The 20,832-nt window shown below is 39.0% G+C and overlaps 1 protein-coding gene across 1 annotated transcript in view; it reads right to left on the reverse strand.

The window, feature by feature from the left end:
• The window catches only part of LOC135198821 (ras-related GTP-binding protein D-like), an 83,354-nt gene that overhangs the window by 17,320 nt on the left and 45,202 nt on the right, over positions 1-20,832 (reverse strand). Inside the window, exon 5 of the mRNA XM_064226790.1 lies at positions 12,255-12,400. Coding sequence (XP_064082860.1) covers positions 12,255-12,400 — 146 coding nt within the window. The remainder of the gene's footprint in view (positions 1-12,254; positions 12,401-20,832) is intronic.

Raw genomic sequence — 20,832 nt, forward strand, 5'->3', positions numbered from 1 at the left:
TCAGATTCTTAAGAGCGTTCTGCAAGCACTTAGTACTTTTAATTCTTCAAACTCTTTAGTTTTAAAAATTTTGCAACAGATTCATATAATTGAGATCAGCAGCCTTCAAATTAAGTTCTGCTGGGTACCAGCACATGTGGGTGTGTGGGGAAATGAAGAGGCAGATGAATTAGCTAAGCAGGCTGCAGCCAAATTACTTCTGAGGCGATATCTGCTCTTATTTAGAGACTTCAGACCACAAATTAGAACTATCATTCTTAACATCTGGCAAGGACAATAGGAACTGGCCAACCCAAATCAAATATAAGGGATTACTAGTGTGATATCTCCTTGGAAGTATAGTAATATGCCCAGGAGATGGGAAACTGCTTTATGTATACTAAGAATTGGGGAAACTCAACTGACTCAAAAGTATCTTATAGTTGGAGAATACCAGCCATTTTGTGAGGACTGTTTAGTCTCCTTGACTGTTAGATATCTGCTGGTTGAATGCCCCAGTCTTCGGGACCTTAGATGTCGGTACCTCTCCGAGGATCTTGGTGGGGATGGCAGGTACATTCTTTCCAAGATCCTTGGAGAGGATGTGATCTATAATGCCAGCAGCATTTTTAAATTTCTGGTTGAAGCTGGTCTTCTCCAAAAATTATGAAACACCTTTGCTTTTATCATTTTAAGAAATTTTACTTTGCTGAATTTTTAATTTGTTTTTATACTAATCATTTCTATCTATATTTTAATTTGTTTTATACAAATCATTATTATTTATTTTTAGTAGTTTTATACTAATGATTGATATTTAAAACTGATTTTGGCATCAATGATCTTCGTTGTACCAATGCCAGATAACCTCAGTATACGCACCATACTACATGTATTTATAATGAAAAACTACAGCAATTAGTTAATACACAGTGTTGCTCAAAAAAAAAAAAAAAGCAAATTACAATCGACCCCCACTATTCACGGACTCACAATTTGTGGACTCATCTATTCGTGGAAAATTTGCCTATTTGCGGTACTTTAAACAGAGAAATATTCACAAATTACAGTATTTTTGTATAAGTTTCATGACTGACTGCACCTTTTATGATAAAACTAATAAAACACTCGGGTAAAATAAGCATTTTTAGAGTTTTTTTGTGTTTTAACTATTAAAATGTTATGTTATAATACAATTAAGTTTGTTCATACTTACCTGGCAGATATATATATAGCTGTATTTCTGACGTCCGACAGAATTTCAAAATTCGCGGCACACGTAGTGTGGGGCGGTCAGGTGGTAGTACCCATTCCCGCCGCCGGGCGGCGGATATCAGGAACCATTCCCATTTTCTATTCATATTTATTCATGGCCCTTGTCTCCTGAGGGGAGGAGGGTGGGCACTCTAAGTATATTATATCTGCCAGGTAAGTATGAACAACTTAATTGTATTATAACAATAACATTTTGTTCATGAAACTTACCTGACAGATATAATATATAGCTGAATCACACCTTCGGATGGTGGGTAGAGACAGACTAGGATTTTTTAGGAAATTTAAATTAAAATAGGATTAACTATTTATCATCAGAAAAATTTGGAGTGTAGTGGCCATGAAGTCTTAGTTTTAAAATTTTCAGTACGTTCTACAATGTTTATGTACTTACTGTTTACAGCAATCCAAATATCAACGAACTATAATATATGACTGTCTTTTGGAGAAGATTAGTGTGGGTCAGTCACAGAATTCAAAAGCTTCATTTGCTATCTATGGAGACTAATCCAAAACATAGTAAGTTGCTAAATTCTTATTACACAGATCTACATGGCCAGTCTGCTTTGAGTTCTGTGTATCCTCTGATTTTGTCCAGCTAACTGAGGAACCCACGCACATTTCTGGCAATAGATTAAACATCATATTCACAAATGTTCCAGCTGTTTTGAAGGCCAAGTCTGTGAATATATAGACACTTCTGATCATTGTACCATTAAGATGGATATATCTATCAATCAGGTTAGAGAATTCCTAATTTCACTATACTGGAAAAATGAACTGGTTGAAATCCAGAGCCAATTACGATTGTACTTGAAGCTTGTCAGGCACTTCATATTTCAGATGCTAAAATTAGATCCTGATCCCAAGAAGAAGTTAAATGAAATGCTGATGCCTATTTTAATTAGATATGTCCCTAGAAAGGTCATCAAATTTAGGACAAATGACCAGCCATGGTCTGACGGTACATGTACACAAGCCTCCCATGACAAACAAACACACATGGACACAAAATTGCTCAAATGAAAATTACACCGTTTTTGTTGAGTCTTGCCTTGCCACAAATAGAATTTACCATACAATGAGAGAAACTACAATAATTCTTGCAAAGGAAACTTGAAGGGGTGGTGTTAGGCGGAAGATAAAGAACCTTGATAAACGAATACTCCGCTAGGATATCTTCCTCGAGGCCAGGAGGGTGAGCAAGGGCATTGTCCAACAACAGCAGACATTTCAGAGGGAGGCGCGTCTCTTCCAAGAATTTCTTCACTGTCGGGCCAAAACACAGATTTACCCACTCGGTGAACAAAAGTCTTGTTACCCAGGCTTTCGCATTAGCCCTCCACATCACTGGAAGCTTCTCCTTAAGCACTTTGTGGGCCTTGAAGGCTCAAGGAGTCTCAGAATGATAGACAAATAGGGGCTTCACCTTGCAATCCCCGCTGGCGTTTGAACAAAGTGCGAGCGCAAGCCTGTCTTTCATAGGCTTATGCCCAGGTAGCTTCTTCTCTTCCGCCGTGATGTACGTTCAACGAGGCATTTTTTTTCCAAAAAAGGCCAGTCTCATCACAGCTGAAGACTTGCTGAGAACTGTAGCCTTCGTTGAGAGTCATCTCATTGAACGTCTTAATAAAGGCTTCGGCCGCTTTCATGTCCGAGCTGGCCGCCTCCCCATGCCGCACCACTGAATGGATGCCTGTCCATTTACGGAATTTTTCGAACCACCCATGAGAAGCCTTGAAGTCTGGGGTTGGCGTCGATGTCCCTTACCCTCCGTCGTCTTCGGCCTGGGCAATCAAATCGACGAAAATAGCGCTGGCCTTGTGGCAGATTGCCGTCTCCGTTACCGTATCGCCAGCAATTTCTTTGTCTTTTATCCAGACAAGAAGAAGCCTTTCCATTTCATCGTGCACGTGGCTCCTCTTGCTGGACAAAATAGTCACGCCCTTGTTATCGGTGGTCCGGGCGAATCTCGGACTTTACAGCAACAACCTTACGTATCTTGAACAATTTTCGTATGTAGAGCCACAAAAATCTTCGTATTTGCTTTCGTATCTTGAGTTTTTCATAAATTGAGCTTTTCGTATCTTGAGGTACCACTGTAGTTTTATTACAAAAGGTGCATTTAGTCATGAAAATTACAGCTAGTTGTCGACTTACGACTGCAATTGGTTACGACCAACCGGTCGTAAGACAATTTGGACGTAAGTTGGCCCATGCTAATTTACAATAAGAATATTATATTAGCTTAGCCTACACTAGGGTAATCAGTACCATCTTTACATACAGGGTAGCCTAGCCTACACTACACAGTATACTTTATACATATATGGCATAGTAATTATTAATTTCAGCTAATTCTCTAGGTTCCAATGCCCACAACTGGGCTTAAGGAAATTATTCAGAAACCAAGAGAAATTGAATAACATTAACAAGTTTGCCTCGTGTATACGATGATGATGATATCATGGTACATATATCGTATACAGCGGGGCCCCCGTATTCGCGTTCTTCGGATACACAGATTTCTCTCTGGACCATATCTACTCATTATTTGAGGGGGATTCACCTATTCGCGGGGTTTTCTTATGATAAATAATCACTAATTAGTGTATTTTAATGTTATTTTCATGCCTATATACATTTTTATGATACAAAAATTATTTTATAATTTTAAAATATTAATATTGATCAATACTGTATTAGTGAGTTTAATAAGATTATCACAAAGAATTAAGGAAATCCCAGTCTTCACGCATCTTTCTTTCGAACTCCAGGTCCAAGCTGAAGTCCAACAGCTGTCAAATGTATCAAGTAATGTGACAGGAGGGGAGGGAGTCTCTCTCTCTCTCTCTCTCTCTCTCTCTCTCTCTCGCTCTCTCTCCCTCTCTCTCTCTCACTACTGAGATGAGAGATTTTTATGGTACACGTATGTATAATATGTTTATTAATATTTTCAAATGACAATAGTAATAATAATAATAATAATAATAATAATAATCATAATAATAAGAATAATAATAAATGAATAAAATAATTAATAATAATAATATCTCTCCCATATGTAGGAAGTGCAATACGAAAAATGAAACCATAAACCACATAGCAAGTGAATGCCCGGCACTTGCACAGAACCAGTACAAAAAGAGGCATGATTCAGTGGCAAAAGCCCTCCACTGGAGCCTGTGCAAGAAATATCAGCTACCTTGCAGTAATAAGTGGTACAAGCACCAACCTGAAGGAGTGATAGAAAACGATCAGGCAAAGATCCTCTGGGACTATGGTATCAGAAACAGATAGGGTGATATGTGCAAACAGACCAGACGTGACGTTGATTGACAAAGTCAAGAAGAAAGTATCACTCATTGATGTCGCAATACCATGGGACACCAGAGTTGAAGAGAAAGAGAAGGAAAAAATGGATAAGTATCAAGATCTGAAAATAGAAATAAGAAGGATATGGGATATGCCAGTGGAAATCGTACCCATAATCATAGGAGCACTAGGCACGATCCCAAGATCCCTGAATAGGAATCTAGAAAAACTAGACGCTGAAGTAGCTCCAGGACTCGTGCAGAAGAGTGTGATCCTAGAAATGGCACACATAGTAAGAAAAGTGATGGACTCCTAAGGAGCAGGATGCAACCCGGAACCCCACACTATAAATACCACCCAGTCGAATTGGAGGACTGTGATAAAGGCAAAAATAATAATAATAATAATAATAATAATAATATTATAATAATAATAACTGTAATTACAAAAATCCTATGTGAAAGTATTTTACAGAAATACTACATTAATCATCCCATTTCTCTCTCTCTCTCTCTCTCTCTCTCTCTCTCTCTCTCTCTCTCTCTCTCTCTCTCTCTCTCTCTCTCACTGAGAAGAAAGAATTTCCATGATTCATGTGTATGTGTATTAATATTTTTGTGTAATAGTAATAGTAATATAACTAATTTCAAAATTCATATGTGATAGTATTTTAAAGAAATACAATAATCTATCATTTCACTCCTTTAAATAAAGATAACTCTCTCTCTCTCTTCTCCCTCTCTCTTGCCACACGAGATACCTATGTCATAGTGGTAACTCTCACCCTCTGTTTGGGCTGGAAGTGTATGTATAAGTATATCCTTAAGGACATTACTACATTTTATGGTAAAACAATAATATACAGTACTAGTTTACAAATAATATCAAGTTTAATGAGATTAAACAGTAACAATAACATTTCTCTCTCTCTCTCTCTCTCTCTCTCTCTCTCTCTCTCTCTCTCTCTCTCTCTCTCTCTCTCTCTCTCTTACAAATGTGTGATTCCCAGTCTTTTTATCCATTTGGAGGAAGGTGGGCAGGGGAATAAATGACAGTTTGATATATGAATTGGAGGGGGAGGGAAAGGAGCCGGAGTCTAGGAGTTATTCTCTCTCTCTCTCTCTCTCTCTCTCTCTCTCTCTCTCTCTCTCTCTCTCTCTCTCTCTCTCCATTATTATCATCTTTGTCTCAGAAATAATTCATAATTTCACTCTTGATGGTCAGATATATGATGATGCCATTCAATGGTCTCTCTCTCTCTCTCTTATTGGCTATAGGTATATATTTTTAATAGTAAAATGTTTGAGATGACTTTGAAATGATATTAATAATATAACCTCAAAGATTAATACAGTAAGTTAATAATTTTAGGTATATTTCAAGACAGGCAGTTATAAGCATTTTTAGTGGTGGTTTTAACTATTTGTGGGTTTTAACTATTCACGGGGGTGTCTGGTACACATCCCCCACGAATACTGGGGGACCACTGTATACATACGAATACAGAAGCCTAGCCTACAGTATACTGTATGCTACATATACGACATTATTTATTAATCATTAATATAAGCCAATTCTGGAGAATATATAAGCCAATTCTGGAGAATATATAAGCCAATTTTGGAGAATATATACGCCAATTCTGGAGGTTCAATGTATTCTGACTATCTGTAGAAAAAAAAATTGGACACGAAACGGGAATCAGATTCAGACCGACATCGGCATAATTGAACGATCAATGTTTTGGTTTGGAAATCAGCCGATGGCGAATAAGAGTTTATTTTGCTGTATTTAACTCAATTCAGAGCGAATTGCCTTGCTTCTAGTTAGCATAAAATATCTAGATACTTATAAGAGACAAGGTAATTTGTCACTATACAGCGTATTTTTAAGTTGAAATATGAATTTAATACATCTCGTGAACTAAATTATTTTTTTCGTTAACAGATTGCGTTGTATGCATGTTTATTGTGTAAAAATATTACATGATTCCATTCGCTATTTTCACTTGATTTAATCGTAGCACGAGCTTTACCGTTACGTTACTTATCTTTTATCTACGTGCAAACAACAGTAAAATGTGTTCTTTCAAGACTTGAAGTTTTGATTACAATTATTTTCTCTCAATTTTATCTATGGTTGTGTTTGATGGCATAAGTTTACTGGAGTTATATCCTTGTTGCTGATGCACGATAATAGTCAGTAGCAGCTCAAAAAGTGAGCTGCATGTGTGGATAGGCAGGAGCTGGGACAACACTGTCGTACGTTCAGCTGAACACCACTCTTTCTTGTTCACATCGTTTCCCAGTTGTTTTAATTGTGAGCGGTCGTAAAGTCGATCATTCGTAACTTGCATTGGTCATAAGTCGACAACTAGCTAGCTATATATCATTGGGCGTAAGTCGACAACTAGCTAGCTATATATCATTGGTCATAAGTCGACAACTAGCTAGCTATATATGAAAATACAGTCATTTGTGAATATTTCTCAATGAAAAGTAATGCAATTTCCTGTGAACAAAAGGGTAGATATGGTCTAAAGAGAAATCCACTAATAGGCGAGTCCGTGAATCTTGAGAATGCAGATACGGGCGGTCCACTGTACTTTGGAGGCTAAGAAGGTAAAAGGAAAATAAAATTTAGATTTGAACAACTTTCAAAACTTAGTAATTTTCCATGCTTTGAAAGTTATGAACTTTGAGAGAATTTATACATAGCCCACAATTACAGGGAACAATTTTTCACCAAGGACCAGAATCTCACTTGCTAGCTAGCTAAAAGGTTTTCTTAACTGACCTCGAAAGGGGGCGTAAGTTAGTCTGGGGTCTCGCTTAGGTCTGTATCTTCCTCCTCGAAAGGGCTGGGGTTGCAGAGGGGAGAAAGATTTGGTGACAGTAGACGAAGCTTCCTTCGCGTGCTTTGTTGACTGCATTAGAAGATCAAGTGTCAACTTCTTCTGCAGTGCCAACAACACTTCCTTGACCGTCTCTTGCAGGAGGAGATGTGTCTTATCAAACAGGGAGAACAAGAGGGCCGACTTGTGTGTGGTTGTAACTCCCTTAGTGGCAAATGAGCACCACAACTCTTGCTTTTTCAGGATACCCATAGAGAAGCGAGAAGCTAGTTCTGCTGAGCCATCCCTGACTGCCTTGTCTGTGAAGGACAAGACACTGACACCAGACCTGCTAGCTGTGAAATCCTCTGTCAGGACAGGAGAGTCTTCAGTTTCCCTGACAAGAGCTCCTACCATCCAATCCAGGAAACTAAAAACCTCCAGATTTTTTAATAAGTTTCTGATGAGGTGATCAAAGTCCAGGTAGAAGTTACCTTGGCCAAAACAAAGGCAGCATGTCAACCAAACTGGAGAAGTCCCCTTGAGAAGAGGTAGCAACTCCCAAGGTGGAGCCTCTCCAATGGCATAAAAACGGTACCTCCTCTTCAACAGCTTAGACCAGGGGAGGGCAAAGGAAGCCTTACCTTAATCTCTCTTGGCAGCTAACCACACATCGACTTCTCTCAATACTCTCTTAAGAGAAGGAAAGAACTAGCTTAGGAAGGCAGCTATCACTAGTCCTTTTTCTCATAAGAAGAGATGAAGCAGGCAAATTCAGCGGAGTAGGTTCAAAGAAGTCCGGGAAGCTGAGCAAGAAGTACCTGAGCAGACTTGAAGAAACTGAAGAGAGAGTGGTATTAGGGTTAGCTTCTTCTTTATCAGACAAGACAGGTGATAAGAAAGATTTCTCACTCCTAGGAAACATGGATTTCTTCTTCAAAAAAAACCCATCAGATCATTAAGCCGTCAGCAAATTGGTGCTAACGCTGGATCCTCTTGAGCAGACATATGTAGGAGAGAGGGTGCCGCAGAGACCCAAAGCTGGAGCCAAATGTCCAGTATTTGGTGCTGAGCAGACTACCTTTGATGCCAAGCATCCCACCTATGATGCCAAGTGCCCCACAGCTGGTGTTGAGTGGACAAGAGAGGCTCAATGGAGGGGGCGACTGCCCGCGGGCAAATCCCACCAGCCTCCCTTGGGCCTCCAGTATGCAGGACAAGGACCTTTGTCTAGGAGCACTGGTGGGATGGACAGCCACCTCCTCAGGCACAACACTAACACTTTGCGCTGCACAAGCACTGGTCGATTTCACCAGAAACGCTCTAAAAGATAATCCTAATTCCATAACAGCGTTAGCTAAAAAGTCAAAGTTCCTATTGAACCTAGATTCAAAGCTGGTTTCAAGATTGGAAGCATGGGAACCTGGAGGGCTAAGAATGGGAGAAACAGCAGGAATAAAAGAAACAGCGCTACACTCTGCCGCTGCAGGCAAAGGAGTAGCCTCTAAGCTCACCCTATTTTCAGTTCAAAAGGCCACCTTCCTCTTTCTATCCTTATCCAACTTTTCTGAATGAGATTTAAATATCTTCCATTGCTGGTCATCAAACCTTGACACTTTAAGCAAGTGAGATCCTGTTAACCCTTAAACGCCGAAGCGGTAAAAAAAAATGTCTCCCGTGTGCCGGAGACGTTTCAGAGTGAGCGCGGAAGCGGAAAAAATATTTTTTTCAAAAAATCACAGCGCGCTTAGTTTTGAAGATTAAGAGTTCATTTTTGGCTCCTTTTTTATCATTGCCTGATGTTTAGTACGCAACCATCAGAAATGAAAAAAATTATCATTATCATATATAAATAATGCGATATATGATAGCGCAAAAACAAAATTTCATATATAATTGTATTCAAATCGCGCTGTGCGCAAAACGGTTAAAGGTAACAAGTTACTTTGTTTTTCGTTGTAATTTACACTAAATTGCAATCATTTTGATATATAACACATTGTAAAACGATAAAAGCAACACAGAGAAAATATTATCACAAAATAATGCATGAATTCGTATCGTAACGTGCGGACGTAAACAAATATTTTTTTCAAAAATTCACCATAAATCTAAATATTGTCCTAGAGACTTCCAATTTCTTTCAAAATGAAGAAAAATGATTGAATAATACTATACTGTAAGAATATTAGCTTACAAATGCAGTTTTCGACCATATCTGACGAGTTAAAGTTGACCGAATGTCGAATTTTTTTTATATATATTTTTTATATGCAATTATTTTGGAAATAAGAAAAGCTACAACTTTCAAATATTTTTAGTTTTATTCTACATAAAATTGCGCACATTTTCATATATAAAACTCTATGAAATGCCTAATATGAAACGGAGCAAATATTCCGAGAATGGGACTTACGCATTTCGGAGATTTGTGGCGGAGAATCCGCGCGCGGAGGGAAGGAAAAAAGTTTTTTTTTAAATTCACCATAAATTTAAATATTGTGCTAGAGACTTCGAATTTGTTTCACGATGAAGATAAATGACTGAATATTACTAGACTGTAAGCGTTTTATCTTACAATTGCGTTTTTCGACCATTTCGGTAGAGTCAAATTTGACTGAATGTGGTTTTTTTCTATTTATCGTGATTTATATGCAAATATTTCGAAATTCAGAAAAGCTACAACCTTCAACTATTTTTTGTTGTATTATACATGAAATTGCGCACATTTTCATATATAAAACTTTATGTAACGGCTAATTTAAAATGGTGCAAACATTACCACAATCGCACGTATGATTTTTTCGGAAGAGTTACCGCGCGGATGTAAAGAAAATGTTATTTTTTTCATAAATTCACCATAAATCGAAATATTGTGCTAGAGACTTCCAATTTGTTGCAAAATGAAGGTAAATGCTTGAATATTACTAGAATATAAGCGTTTTAGCTTACAATTGCGTTTCGACCATTTCGGTAGAGTCAAAGTTGACCGAAGGTTGAAAATTTGTCACTTATCATTTTTTATGAAAATATTTCAAAATTGAATAAAAGCTACAATCATGGTTGTTTTTAGTTTGTTTGTTGCATGAAATTGCGCACATTTTCATATATAAAACTTTATGTAACGGCTAATTTAAAATAGTGCAAACATTACCACAATCGCATGTATGATTTTTTTCGGAAGAGCTACCGCGCGGACGTAAGGAAAAAGTTTTTTCATAAATTCACCATAAATCGAAATATTGTACTAGAGACTTCCAATTAGTTGCAAAATTAAGGTAAATGATTGAATATTACTAAAATATAAGAGATTTAGCTTACAATTGCGTTTTTTGACCATTTTGGTAGTCAAAGTTGACCGAAGGTTGAAATTTTGGCACTTATCGTTATTTATATAAAAATATCTCAAAACTGATAAAAGCTACAATCATGAGTATTTTTTTGTTGTATTCTACATAAAAATGCGCACATTTTCATATATAATACACCATGTAACGGCTAATTTAAAATGGTAGAAGAATTATGTCAAAGTGACGAAATAATTTCCGAGATGTGTCACAGATACTTTTAGTGCGGCAAGAAAGAAATTCGCACTTGCGCGCCTGTGTAACGATTGTAAACAAAACAACACCTTGATCCGTGAACTCCCAGCATCCCCCAAGGCGCGTGATTCAAAAGTTTTTGGCTGGTAGGCCTAAAAGTATTTATCCGCGAATTTTTAAAACTTTTGTATGTCGACGTAAAATACGTCCAGTCGGCACCCGAGAGACAAAAAATGTTGACGTAAAATACGTCCAGTTGGCGTTTAAGGGTTAAACTCTTGCCCCCTACACTTCACACATTAACTATGAGAATCACAAGAGATCTTAAAATAGCCTACTCTTGCAACCTTCAGTACAATACCAAATACTTGTGGAACTAGAGTCAGACACTGAGTTGGAAAAGCAATAAGTTAATCTTAGCTAACAGGATTAACCAACAAAATCCACCAAATTGAACACTTCACCAAAATATACTGGAAAACAATACAAAAAAATGATGAAGAGAATTGCCCAAAACCACCAATGGCAGTCAGGAACCAGCAGAAGCTTAATTGATAGCTCTCTGCTGAGTTGTACCTGGTGATCCCAAAAGTAAGTGGAACCTGTTCACCTACACAAGCAAAGGTACCGTCACCGTGAATTTGAATTTTTGGACTGCCAGGTAGGAAGCTTTCATCTACCTAATTGCATAGTAAGTCACTTATGTAAAAAAAAAAAAAAAAAGAATTAAGATTAGATTTCTTCCTGGAGACCAGCTTCTGAGATAGAGCTAAAACTGCCACTTGCAGCATATGTAACATCCTCTGTGAGAACCCAAGCAATGATAAACCATGAGCTGCAGAGGTATTGGTTCTTCAGATCCCCAAGACCGAGACATTCAACCAGCAAATGCCTCACTGTCAAGGGGACCAGGCAATCTTTGCAAAAAGGCTGATGATTATTAATCATCAAATATTTATCAGTTAAGCAGGTAGGTGCTATGCATAATCAGCATAACACCATATCCCAACTCCCAGGCATATTCCCAATGAAATGGAAATATAATAAATGTAAGAATGATGGATATATGACTAGCTGAATAACAACAGGACAAGTAGCTCCTGGCAAACAACACAGATTATCATTATCATCCAAGTTCAACATACCAGCAGTTACCTTTACGTAAAATACGCGGGATTGTGCTTGCTCAACTCTGCAGGAAACACAATGAAGAAAAATTGCTTCCAGTAAAATGAAAACATCACCAAAGCAACAAAAAATTCCTAATGAATAAAATTTTATTTGGTTACACAGCAAAAATCGGTAAATACCTTGTCTCTCGAAGTTGTCCTCCCTGAGGATACACACTAGTGCCAAATACCGACTGACTTCTCTTAAGTACAATATGGTGGCATTATTCAACTTTATTATGCTAGAGCTTTCCTTGTCAAATGGCACTTGAACACCTTCATCTTTCCTGTAAATAAAAGATATGTTACTTTTAAAACATCAGTAGTCAATAAATATGGGGAGGGAAGGTATGAGAGTTGGGAGGCTACCGAGATTTTTGAGATGTAAATCTTTGCAGTTCTATAATAGGTTTGTTTATAGACTATGGAAAGCAGACTGAGATCTAAAAGATTAGGATGGTTTGGACAAGAGATAAGAAGGTATGATGGAAAATAAGTAAAAAATGACAAATTTTCTAAGACAGTTTGTATTTTTCATAGCTACAAACCTGAGGTCTTAACAATAGGATGATTTCTAGCGCCTAGCTGGATCCGGTTAAATCGCAAATGAAAAGCAAGGAATCTTTTGAGATCTTGCAACGTGTGCGTATATCAGGTGAAAAGTGGCCAAGGACCACGCATACACGCTACAGCGTTCAGTCTTTCCCAACCCAGGACGTCTTAGTAATACAGAGGGGCGGCTAGAGGTGGGCAGTACAATGTTAGGACCTCAGGTTTGTAGCTATGAAAAATACAAATTGTCTTAGAAAATTTGTCATTTGTGCATACGCGAACAAACCTTCGGTCTTAATAGGATAGACTTATACTTGGAGGGAGGTACATACATCCTAAACAGGCTGGAGGCCTACCCACCAGTCCAGCTCCAGAAGAAATATCTATCGGAGAGGAGCTGATGCCCGTGAGAAGCTAGATATATTGATATCCAGCTACATACTCAGTCACTGAGCGACATACAATGATATATGGGATGAATCATTGTATAGGGAACTACAGAGAAACTTGAGGGTTGGTTATTTGCATACCAAGCAACCAAACTATCAGTATGACCACCTTACTCACCTATATCAGACCAGCCCAGGAAATGACGTGTCTATTCCATAACCAGCCCGAAGGAAGAAGGAAAGGTACAAGAGAAAGAAAGAGACTAGCCACCTCACTCATTCTCTCAACCACACAATCATCTTAGGTAAGATACAAATGTGCCCTGTTGAGGGCAATGATGAGTTACACAATCTGTTGGGCAGCCACCACAGGACCTAGGGAAAATGTGTCCATAGCTCTGTGGGCAACATCCTTAAGATTGAAGGAGGTGAATGTGGACTGAAGTAACCAAGTACCAGCCCTCTGCACTCTATGTACAGCCAAATTCTTCTTGAAAGCCAGACAGGGACCAATACCCCTAACATCATGTGCTCTAGCCTGCACAGACGTGGTGGCGGAATCATCAAGAGTCAAGTATGCATGTCTGATGGCTTCTCGTATCCAAAAAAAGTGTATTCTTCAGCACCTCTTTCTTCGCACACCCCGTGCTAACAAAAAGCCTACGACAGCCTGGCCTAAGGTACCATGTCCTTTTAAGGTAGCAACGTAGAGCCCTGACAGGACATAACAAAAATTCTTGAGAATCACCAGCCACAAAGTCATTCAGTGATGGAATGAAAAAGGAGGTGAACTTATCATCAAGCACCGAAGGATTCTGGGTCTTAGCCACAAATTCCAGGAAAAATTCGAAGGACACTGACCCTCAACCCCTGGTCTGCTTCACACCATAGCTCAGACCATGCAGCTCCCCCATTCTCTTTGAAGATGACAAGGCCAGGAGGAAAACTGTTTTGAGTGGCAAGTCCCTGTTTGATGAACGACGCAAAGGCTCATATGGAGCTTTAGTGAAACTTCTCAGGACCAAGGAAACATCCCACGTCGGGGGCTTGAGCTCTCTAGGAGAACTCGATTGCTCAAACCCTTTAACTAGCAAGGAAAGTTCCCAGGATGAAGAGATGTTGATACCTCTAAGACATAACACTAAACTCCGGGCTGCCATGTAGCCTATAATGGCAGAAACAGACAAACCCATTTGAGGAGAGGAAGCCATAATAAAAGCAAACACAACACAGAAACACAAACGACAATGGACAATGAACTGGGTAAAAGGCCGAGAGAGGTCAACCACAACTCTCGCCCACTTTTCACCCGATATACGTACGCATTGCCAGATCTCTCAAGATTCCTTGCCTTTCATCTGCGATTTAACCGGATCCAGCTGGGCGCTAGAAATTATCCTATTGTTAAGATCGAAGGTTTGTTTGCATATGAACAAATGCAGTACACAGGGAGGTATTATCAATAAGATGGCCTGTAGGAAAACCAAGGGAATCAAATGAAAAGAAGGCTAATGAAGACCTATACCTGATGGAAGTTCAGGAAGAAAGTTACACGACAGGAGAGTAGAAAGAACTCACTGCACATATTTAATGTACCGCTTTTATGATGATGATGATGAAGACAATAATGATGAAAGCTTGTAAATTACTTGCCTACAATAAAATCAGAGGCTATTTATGCTTGGTTATCTCCCAATGAAGTTACATACTACTATATTTTACTGTATTATCTGAGTTTTCTACCAATTTTACACATTAGCCTGTCTGAGTTTTTACCATGTCTCAATAACAGTTTAGCATTAATACTTGACATTTCTAATGAAGATGCATTGATAAATTTATACTGACTTGCTTATTCAAGTTTGCTTCATACTGTACAAGTTTCCGCTCCATCATAGAAAGTAACAATTTTACTTATAATCATATACTCTATTAATTATTTGATGTGGATTATGCAAAAACACACCTGTTTGAGAACAGTGTCTACCTATCTATTACATGTGATATTTCACCCTTAGCCTCTAAGAATAACAGTGTACCTATTGCTAGTGATATTTCACCCTTAGCCTCTCAGAATGAGAGGAAATTATGGATACTTACTAAAAAAATCTCTCAAAAGACTATATTGTACTGTAAAAATAATTTCTCTATAAGTACATTACACAAATATATATGTGTTAAATACATGTATTACTAGTGCATTTTTATAATCATGAGTTTGCAATGTGACAGGATGCACAGTATCATTTTCAACATGCCACGAGGGATAGAAGGAGTATGTGTGTGTCCATTTCATACTTTTACCAAATGTTTGCCTAATAATACTATAAAAACATCCTGATGAACAATTAGTTTGCAAATGATGGGATAAAGACAAAATTAATCTTAATTATGAGAGAGCAACTCTAATAAAATGATCATGGAACATATACATAATAAGACTGAACAATTTTTGTTTTGCAATTGTGAAATATCTTACATATCAAAAATGCAACATAAATAAAAAATTAGTCTCAAATTTAATTTAATTCTCACAAGTATATCTTCTCTAGTAGCCAAGTGTTTCATCTCCTTGTCTAATCCTACCCAGCCTCCAATCCTGCACATGGTTTGTAATACTGTCAAGAGATTTATCAAATAATAGGAGTACTGACATTCCTCTTGCTTGCTATACAATATAACTTTACTTTTTGCTAATAATGGTTCCAAAGCATGAAATCAGTGATACTGGCAATTCCACTAACATCAAAGATAAGTCTGTAGCTTACAGCCTTGCACAATTCCAAATAAGTATTCAACAACATATCCTAACTGGTATTTTCTTATTACCATTCACTTAAATTAATTGAATTACTTATCATTCTAGAGATATACAGTACTGCACATCCAAAATGAACGGCTTCTGACAATATGCTCCCAAGATGAGTATGGTATACTACAACACCTAATAAATAGAACATAAACATTTCTTTTCAACACATTTACCTTAAATTCTTTATGCCAAGAAAACTGACATTCAGTGTATTCTAACATGTATGTGTGTGCATATACTCTGCACACATGAGCACACACTGAAAAATGCAATACATTAATGTGCTGTATTAATTACAGTACAGTACAATACTGCATAGAGAGAGAAAGAGAGGGTACTGGTTCCTAATATGGTGCACAAAGAGGCAAATGTTGGACATGTGTGCAAGTGTTCATTCACTATCTACCCTCACAGGCACAACCAGGAATGCATCAGTCAACACAAGTGCAGTTGTTCATTAGTTTACCCCCTATCCTCACAGGCACAAAAAAGAAAGCCTCTCTACTGTCCCATAACTCTATGGTACTTACTGGATTTCTCTGGTAAGTTCAAAATATTTTTATTATTTTTATCAGACTAGGGCAACATCGTGAAATATTGGAATCCACTACGGTAAGGTGCTAGTGTAATACAGTAATTTGAGAGCTGTGAGGAAATTTTAACAAGTGAAGAATTAGAAGGTGTTAAACAATCAACAAAGAAAAGCAAAGACCAGCTGTGGAGTATAGTAAAGTAAACTAAAGCTATTAATTCCTCTGGGGTAACCTGGTTATTTGGGAAAGATCAAGGGAACATACAGTGTACTCCCCTTTTTGACTGATTTGAACTGCAATAGCCTGTTACTCTGAGTCAGATGAAATGTGAAATTTTTAATATCCCCAAAAATTTATATAGGGCAGCCACCATGACTACCCACTCCCTAATCACTTAAGGTTCTGTCATATTCATTTTCCCTTGGACAAGGAGTATGCATATCTATTAATACCTTCAAGTCCTTATATTTTTCCTAAAGTCCCTGGCCGTTCCATAGCAAGATTGCATAGAAGATATCTGCTTTCTGGAGGACAAGCCTCAATTGAGTTTTCATTGATTGCCATTTTTCCTCTCTCTCTCTCTCTCTCTCAAGTCAGTGCCTGAACCAGCAGGCATGGCCTCAGTTGAACTTGAGGCACTGCAATTTTATGTTCTTTTACTGAGGTATTAAAAAGTTTATTCTTTGCCTAATTTAGAAGATATTATCCTATTAGTATTTAGTTCTTCTGGCCCCATGGGTACAGAAAACTAGTTTCCTGCTTTTTGGAGACTGAGGGGCCTGCTGATCCAGAGAGACCAGAACCAGGACTTCACTTTTAGGCAGGTATTAGAATTGATCATTCACATCATTTATTTTCACTGCATTTTTCTCATTTTAATTTCTTTACTGCTATATCCTGGTTTGATATCAAGGGTTTAATTTCCTTTCTGTAAGCAGGTTGGGTATACTCAAACACGAGCAATATGCAATAGCTGTATTTTCACACAGTTCAATACATGATGAGCAGCAGTGCACGTGACAGTGTTGAGGCTACGCTTACCCAAGCGAGACTGCCCCAGACTCAATTTCTCCCGCCTTAAACACATTTTGGCGGGAATACAAGTAACTTTCATATGCATCATATGGAAACATCCTACATCCCTTCTCTAAAATAAATGTATTACACTTTTCATGAAATTGAAGGTTTATCAAGTAATTATACAGAAGAGAAGTGTAAGGCATACTGACGACAAAATGGTGTTATATGAAAGAAAAAACAAATCATATAAGTGGAACGTGATTACGTGCTCATTGCAAAGTACGACGACATTTAGTTGCATGAAGTTGACAAGTTATTATAAAATGATCACATATTCAGTGCAAAAAAGAAAAATGCATACCTAAGACCCTCTTCTAGGTTGGCGGTCAGCACACGAGTCAGCGGGGGAAAGTGAACGAGTAGGTGGGGAATCCTGCACTCTTATTTCCCAAAGATGTTTTCTGTTTCTCGTTGATATTCTTCCACTACCATCTAATTTTATGACATATTGGCGGTCTCCTTTCATTTCAATGACTTTTGCAATACGATCCCAGGCCTTAGAGACAACATTTTGCACTGCTACTGTGGTACCCGTTTGCAAGGGGCGGACTCTCTTTGCACTAGAATCATGACGGAACATTTCTCAAGTGTCTACCCATCTTCTCCTCTCTGTCTATCATAATGTCTGCCCACTGCTCTGTTATCTTATGGTAGCTTTTAATCATGGGGACTGAGTCTCTGAGTTGTTGTCCCATGGCTAATTGTGCCGGCGATTTATAGATGTCTCTTAGGGGCGTATTTCTATATTGCAAAATGGCTCTTGCAAAACTATCTGTGTCGAGGCTTCCGTCGCTTCTTGTGTTATCTTGAATGGTTCTTTTTGCTGTACGTACTGCTGCCTCTGCCCTACCGTTAGATTGGGGGTAATGGGCTGAGGATATTCTCATCCTAACCCCCCATTTCTGTAGGAAGCTAGCCATTTCAGTGCTTACCAAATTGGTGCCACCGTCGAGGGAGATTTCTTCCGGGCACCCCACTGCGGGGCACACTGCATGAAGTATCGTCGGAAGAGTGGGATCAACTTAGCAGAAGTAGCACCACTTGGAAAGAAGGCAATTTCCAGCCAACCAGTAAGCCTATCTGCATATGCCAGATATTGTTTTCCACATATTTGAAACATATCCGTGACCGTCTGTTGAAAAGGATATTCAGGGGGTGGGGTAGGCAATAGCGGTTCCTTTTGTTGGGATGGAGCGATGACGTCACGTTCTGCACTGCATCCTCTTGAGATTCAGCTGACCCTCCATCCCAGGCCAATACACAGCCTGGCGTGCCCTACGAATCATTGAATCAGAACTTTGGTGGCCTGAGTGTAGGTTAGAGACAACTCGGTCTCGTAGTGACACAGGTATTACTAGAACGTTATGTTGCCCTTCATCATATGAATACACCACCAGTTCGTCCACGATGCCAAGTCGGTCCCGTACGTTAAAATACGGCTTTATGCTGGAGTCGACTATAGATTTCTTGATACCGGCCAAGAACCTGCGGCTACCATACTCTTTAGCAGCTGATATTCCACATCGCTTTCAGCAGCTTTTTAACAGAATTCCAGTCGAGGGTTATGACGTCCATCACTCAGCGACGTGATCAACGCTGCAACGCACGAACTCTCAACCTCCTCCCCCATCTCACTGTCACTCGCATTTATTGGGCTTCTGATTACTGTGTACCTTGAAAGAGTATCGGCTGCTGAGTTTTTCTTCCCAGGAATGTATTTCACGTGAAACTGTATTGTAATGTTTTTTCCTTTAATCGAAGCAAACGAGGATTTGCAATGTCTTTCAATTCTCTATCACCAAACACTTTGACCAGCGGACGGTGGTCAGTAACAAGGATAATATTGGGACATCCCAGCAGGAATAATCTAGCTTTCTGAAAGCACCATACCACGGCAGCAGCCTCTCCTTCAACGACTGCATAATTGACTTCTGCCGAGGTTAAATGTCTACTTCCACAGAGGGCAAGCTTCCATCCCCCTTTGCAACAAAATGGGACTTTATCCTCTTCGCAACTGCAATGTTGTTGTAACACCAGAAATCCCATCCCATCACACGACCAGTCAGTGATTACTGCAGTTCGCCTAGATTTATCGTAATAGGCCAATCCATCCCCCAAAATCAAATTGCATAAATTTCTTTTTAGTCTTTTCGAATGCATTCTGTAACATTTCATCCCAGTATACCTTTCGACTGGTAGACTTTTTTAGGAGGTCTTGAAAGGGTTCCATTAGTTGAGAGGTAGCAACAAATGGTGCCAATTGGTTTACGAGGCCAAACCAAGACCTTATGTCAGTGATGGTTGGTTGATTTGGCATTGGGAAGCTCTTGATTGCAGACAACTTTTCCTCACCTGGCTTGAAATTGTCCCAACCTAATTCATAGCCTACAAAGTCTAGCTCGTGTTGGCAAAATTGAAATTTATCAGGATTGAGGGTAACTCCGTTCTCTTCACATACTTGTAAAAAACTTATTGTGTGATAAAACGCTCCTTCCACAGTATCATCATATAGGAGAACATCATCGACAAATTTAAGATTTTCTCGGAATGTCCGCTATTACATCATCAAAGCGCTTTGAGTATGCATCCGAGGCAGAGACATGTCCCATTGGGGTCCTACAATACTGGTACCTACCCCATGGGGATATGAAGGTAGTCAGGTGCCGACTTTCCTCATCTAATTCCACTTGATGGAAACCAGAATAGGCATCTATTACAGTTTTGTATGAACGCACAGGTACACTGGATGCCATGTCGAACGGGGAAAAAGTGTGATGAGTTTCTCTTTTGCAATATTTGTTTAGCTTTTGGTAATCCACTGTTCTTCTTGGGTTTCCATTCCTTTTAGCTACTACTACCATTCGCGCACACCAATCGGTTGCAGTTCCTGTAGGAACGGGGCGGATTATTCCCAGTTTTACATCGTCGTCCAGCTGTTTTTTTACCTCTTGCTCCCAATGTTTGGGAATTGGAATTGGCGTATGGCATGCGTATGGGACTGCATCAGGGAGAAGGTGGATATGGTGTGGCTTTCCCTTCATTACCGGTAATGGATTCCGTTTAGTATTGAATACCGTACCTGAGAAACGCTCCAAAATCCACCTTTTGAGCTTAGGTACATTGGCCTCCTGAGGGGAGAACGGCAACTCTATGACGTCATGGGTGTTGCTCCCATCACTGGTGACGTCATTGGCATCCACACTATTGGGCCGTTCCCTACCAATATTATTTACAGATATTCCGTCTACCTTAGCATGATGGGGAACGTTTGCATCCACTAATCCTAAACCCTTACATACATCTATAGATAGGTATAGCCTAGAGACACCGCACACTACTAACACCTCTATGTT

Source organism: Macrobrachium nipponense, chromosome 22, assembly GCF_015104395.2.
Source record: "Macrobrachium nipponense isolate FS-2020 chromosome 22, ASM1510439v2, whole genome shotgun sequence".
NCBI lineage: Eukaryota > Metazoa > Arthropoda > Malacostraca > Decapoda > Palaemonidae > Macrobrachium > Macrobrachium nipponense.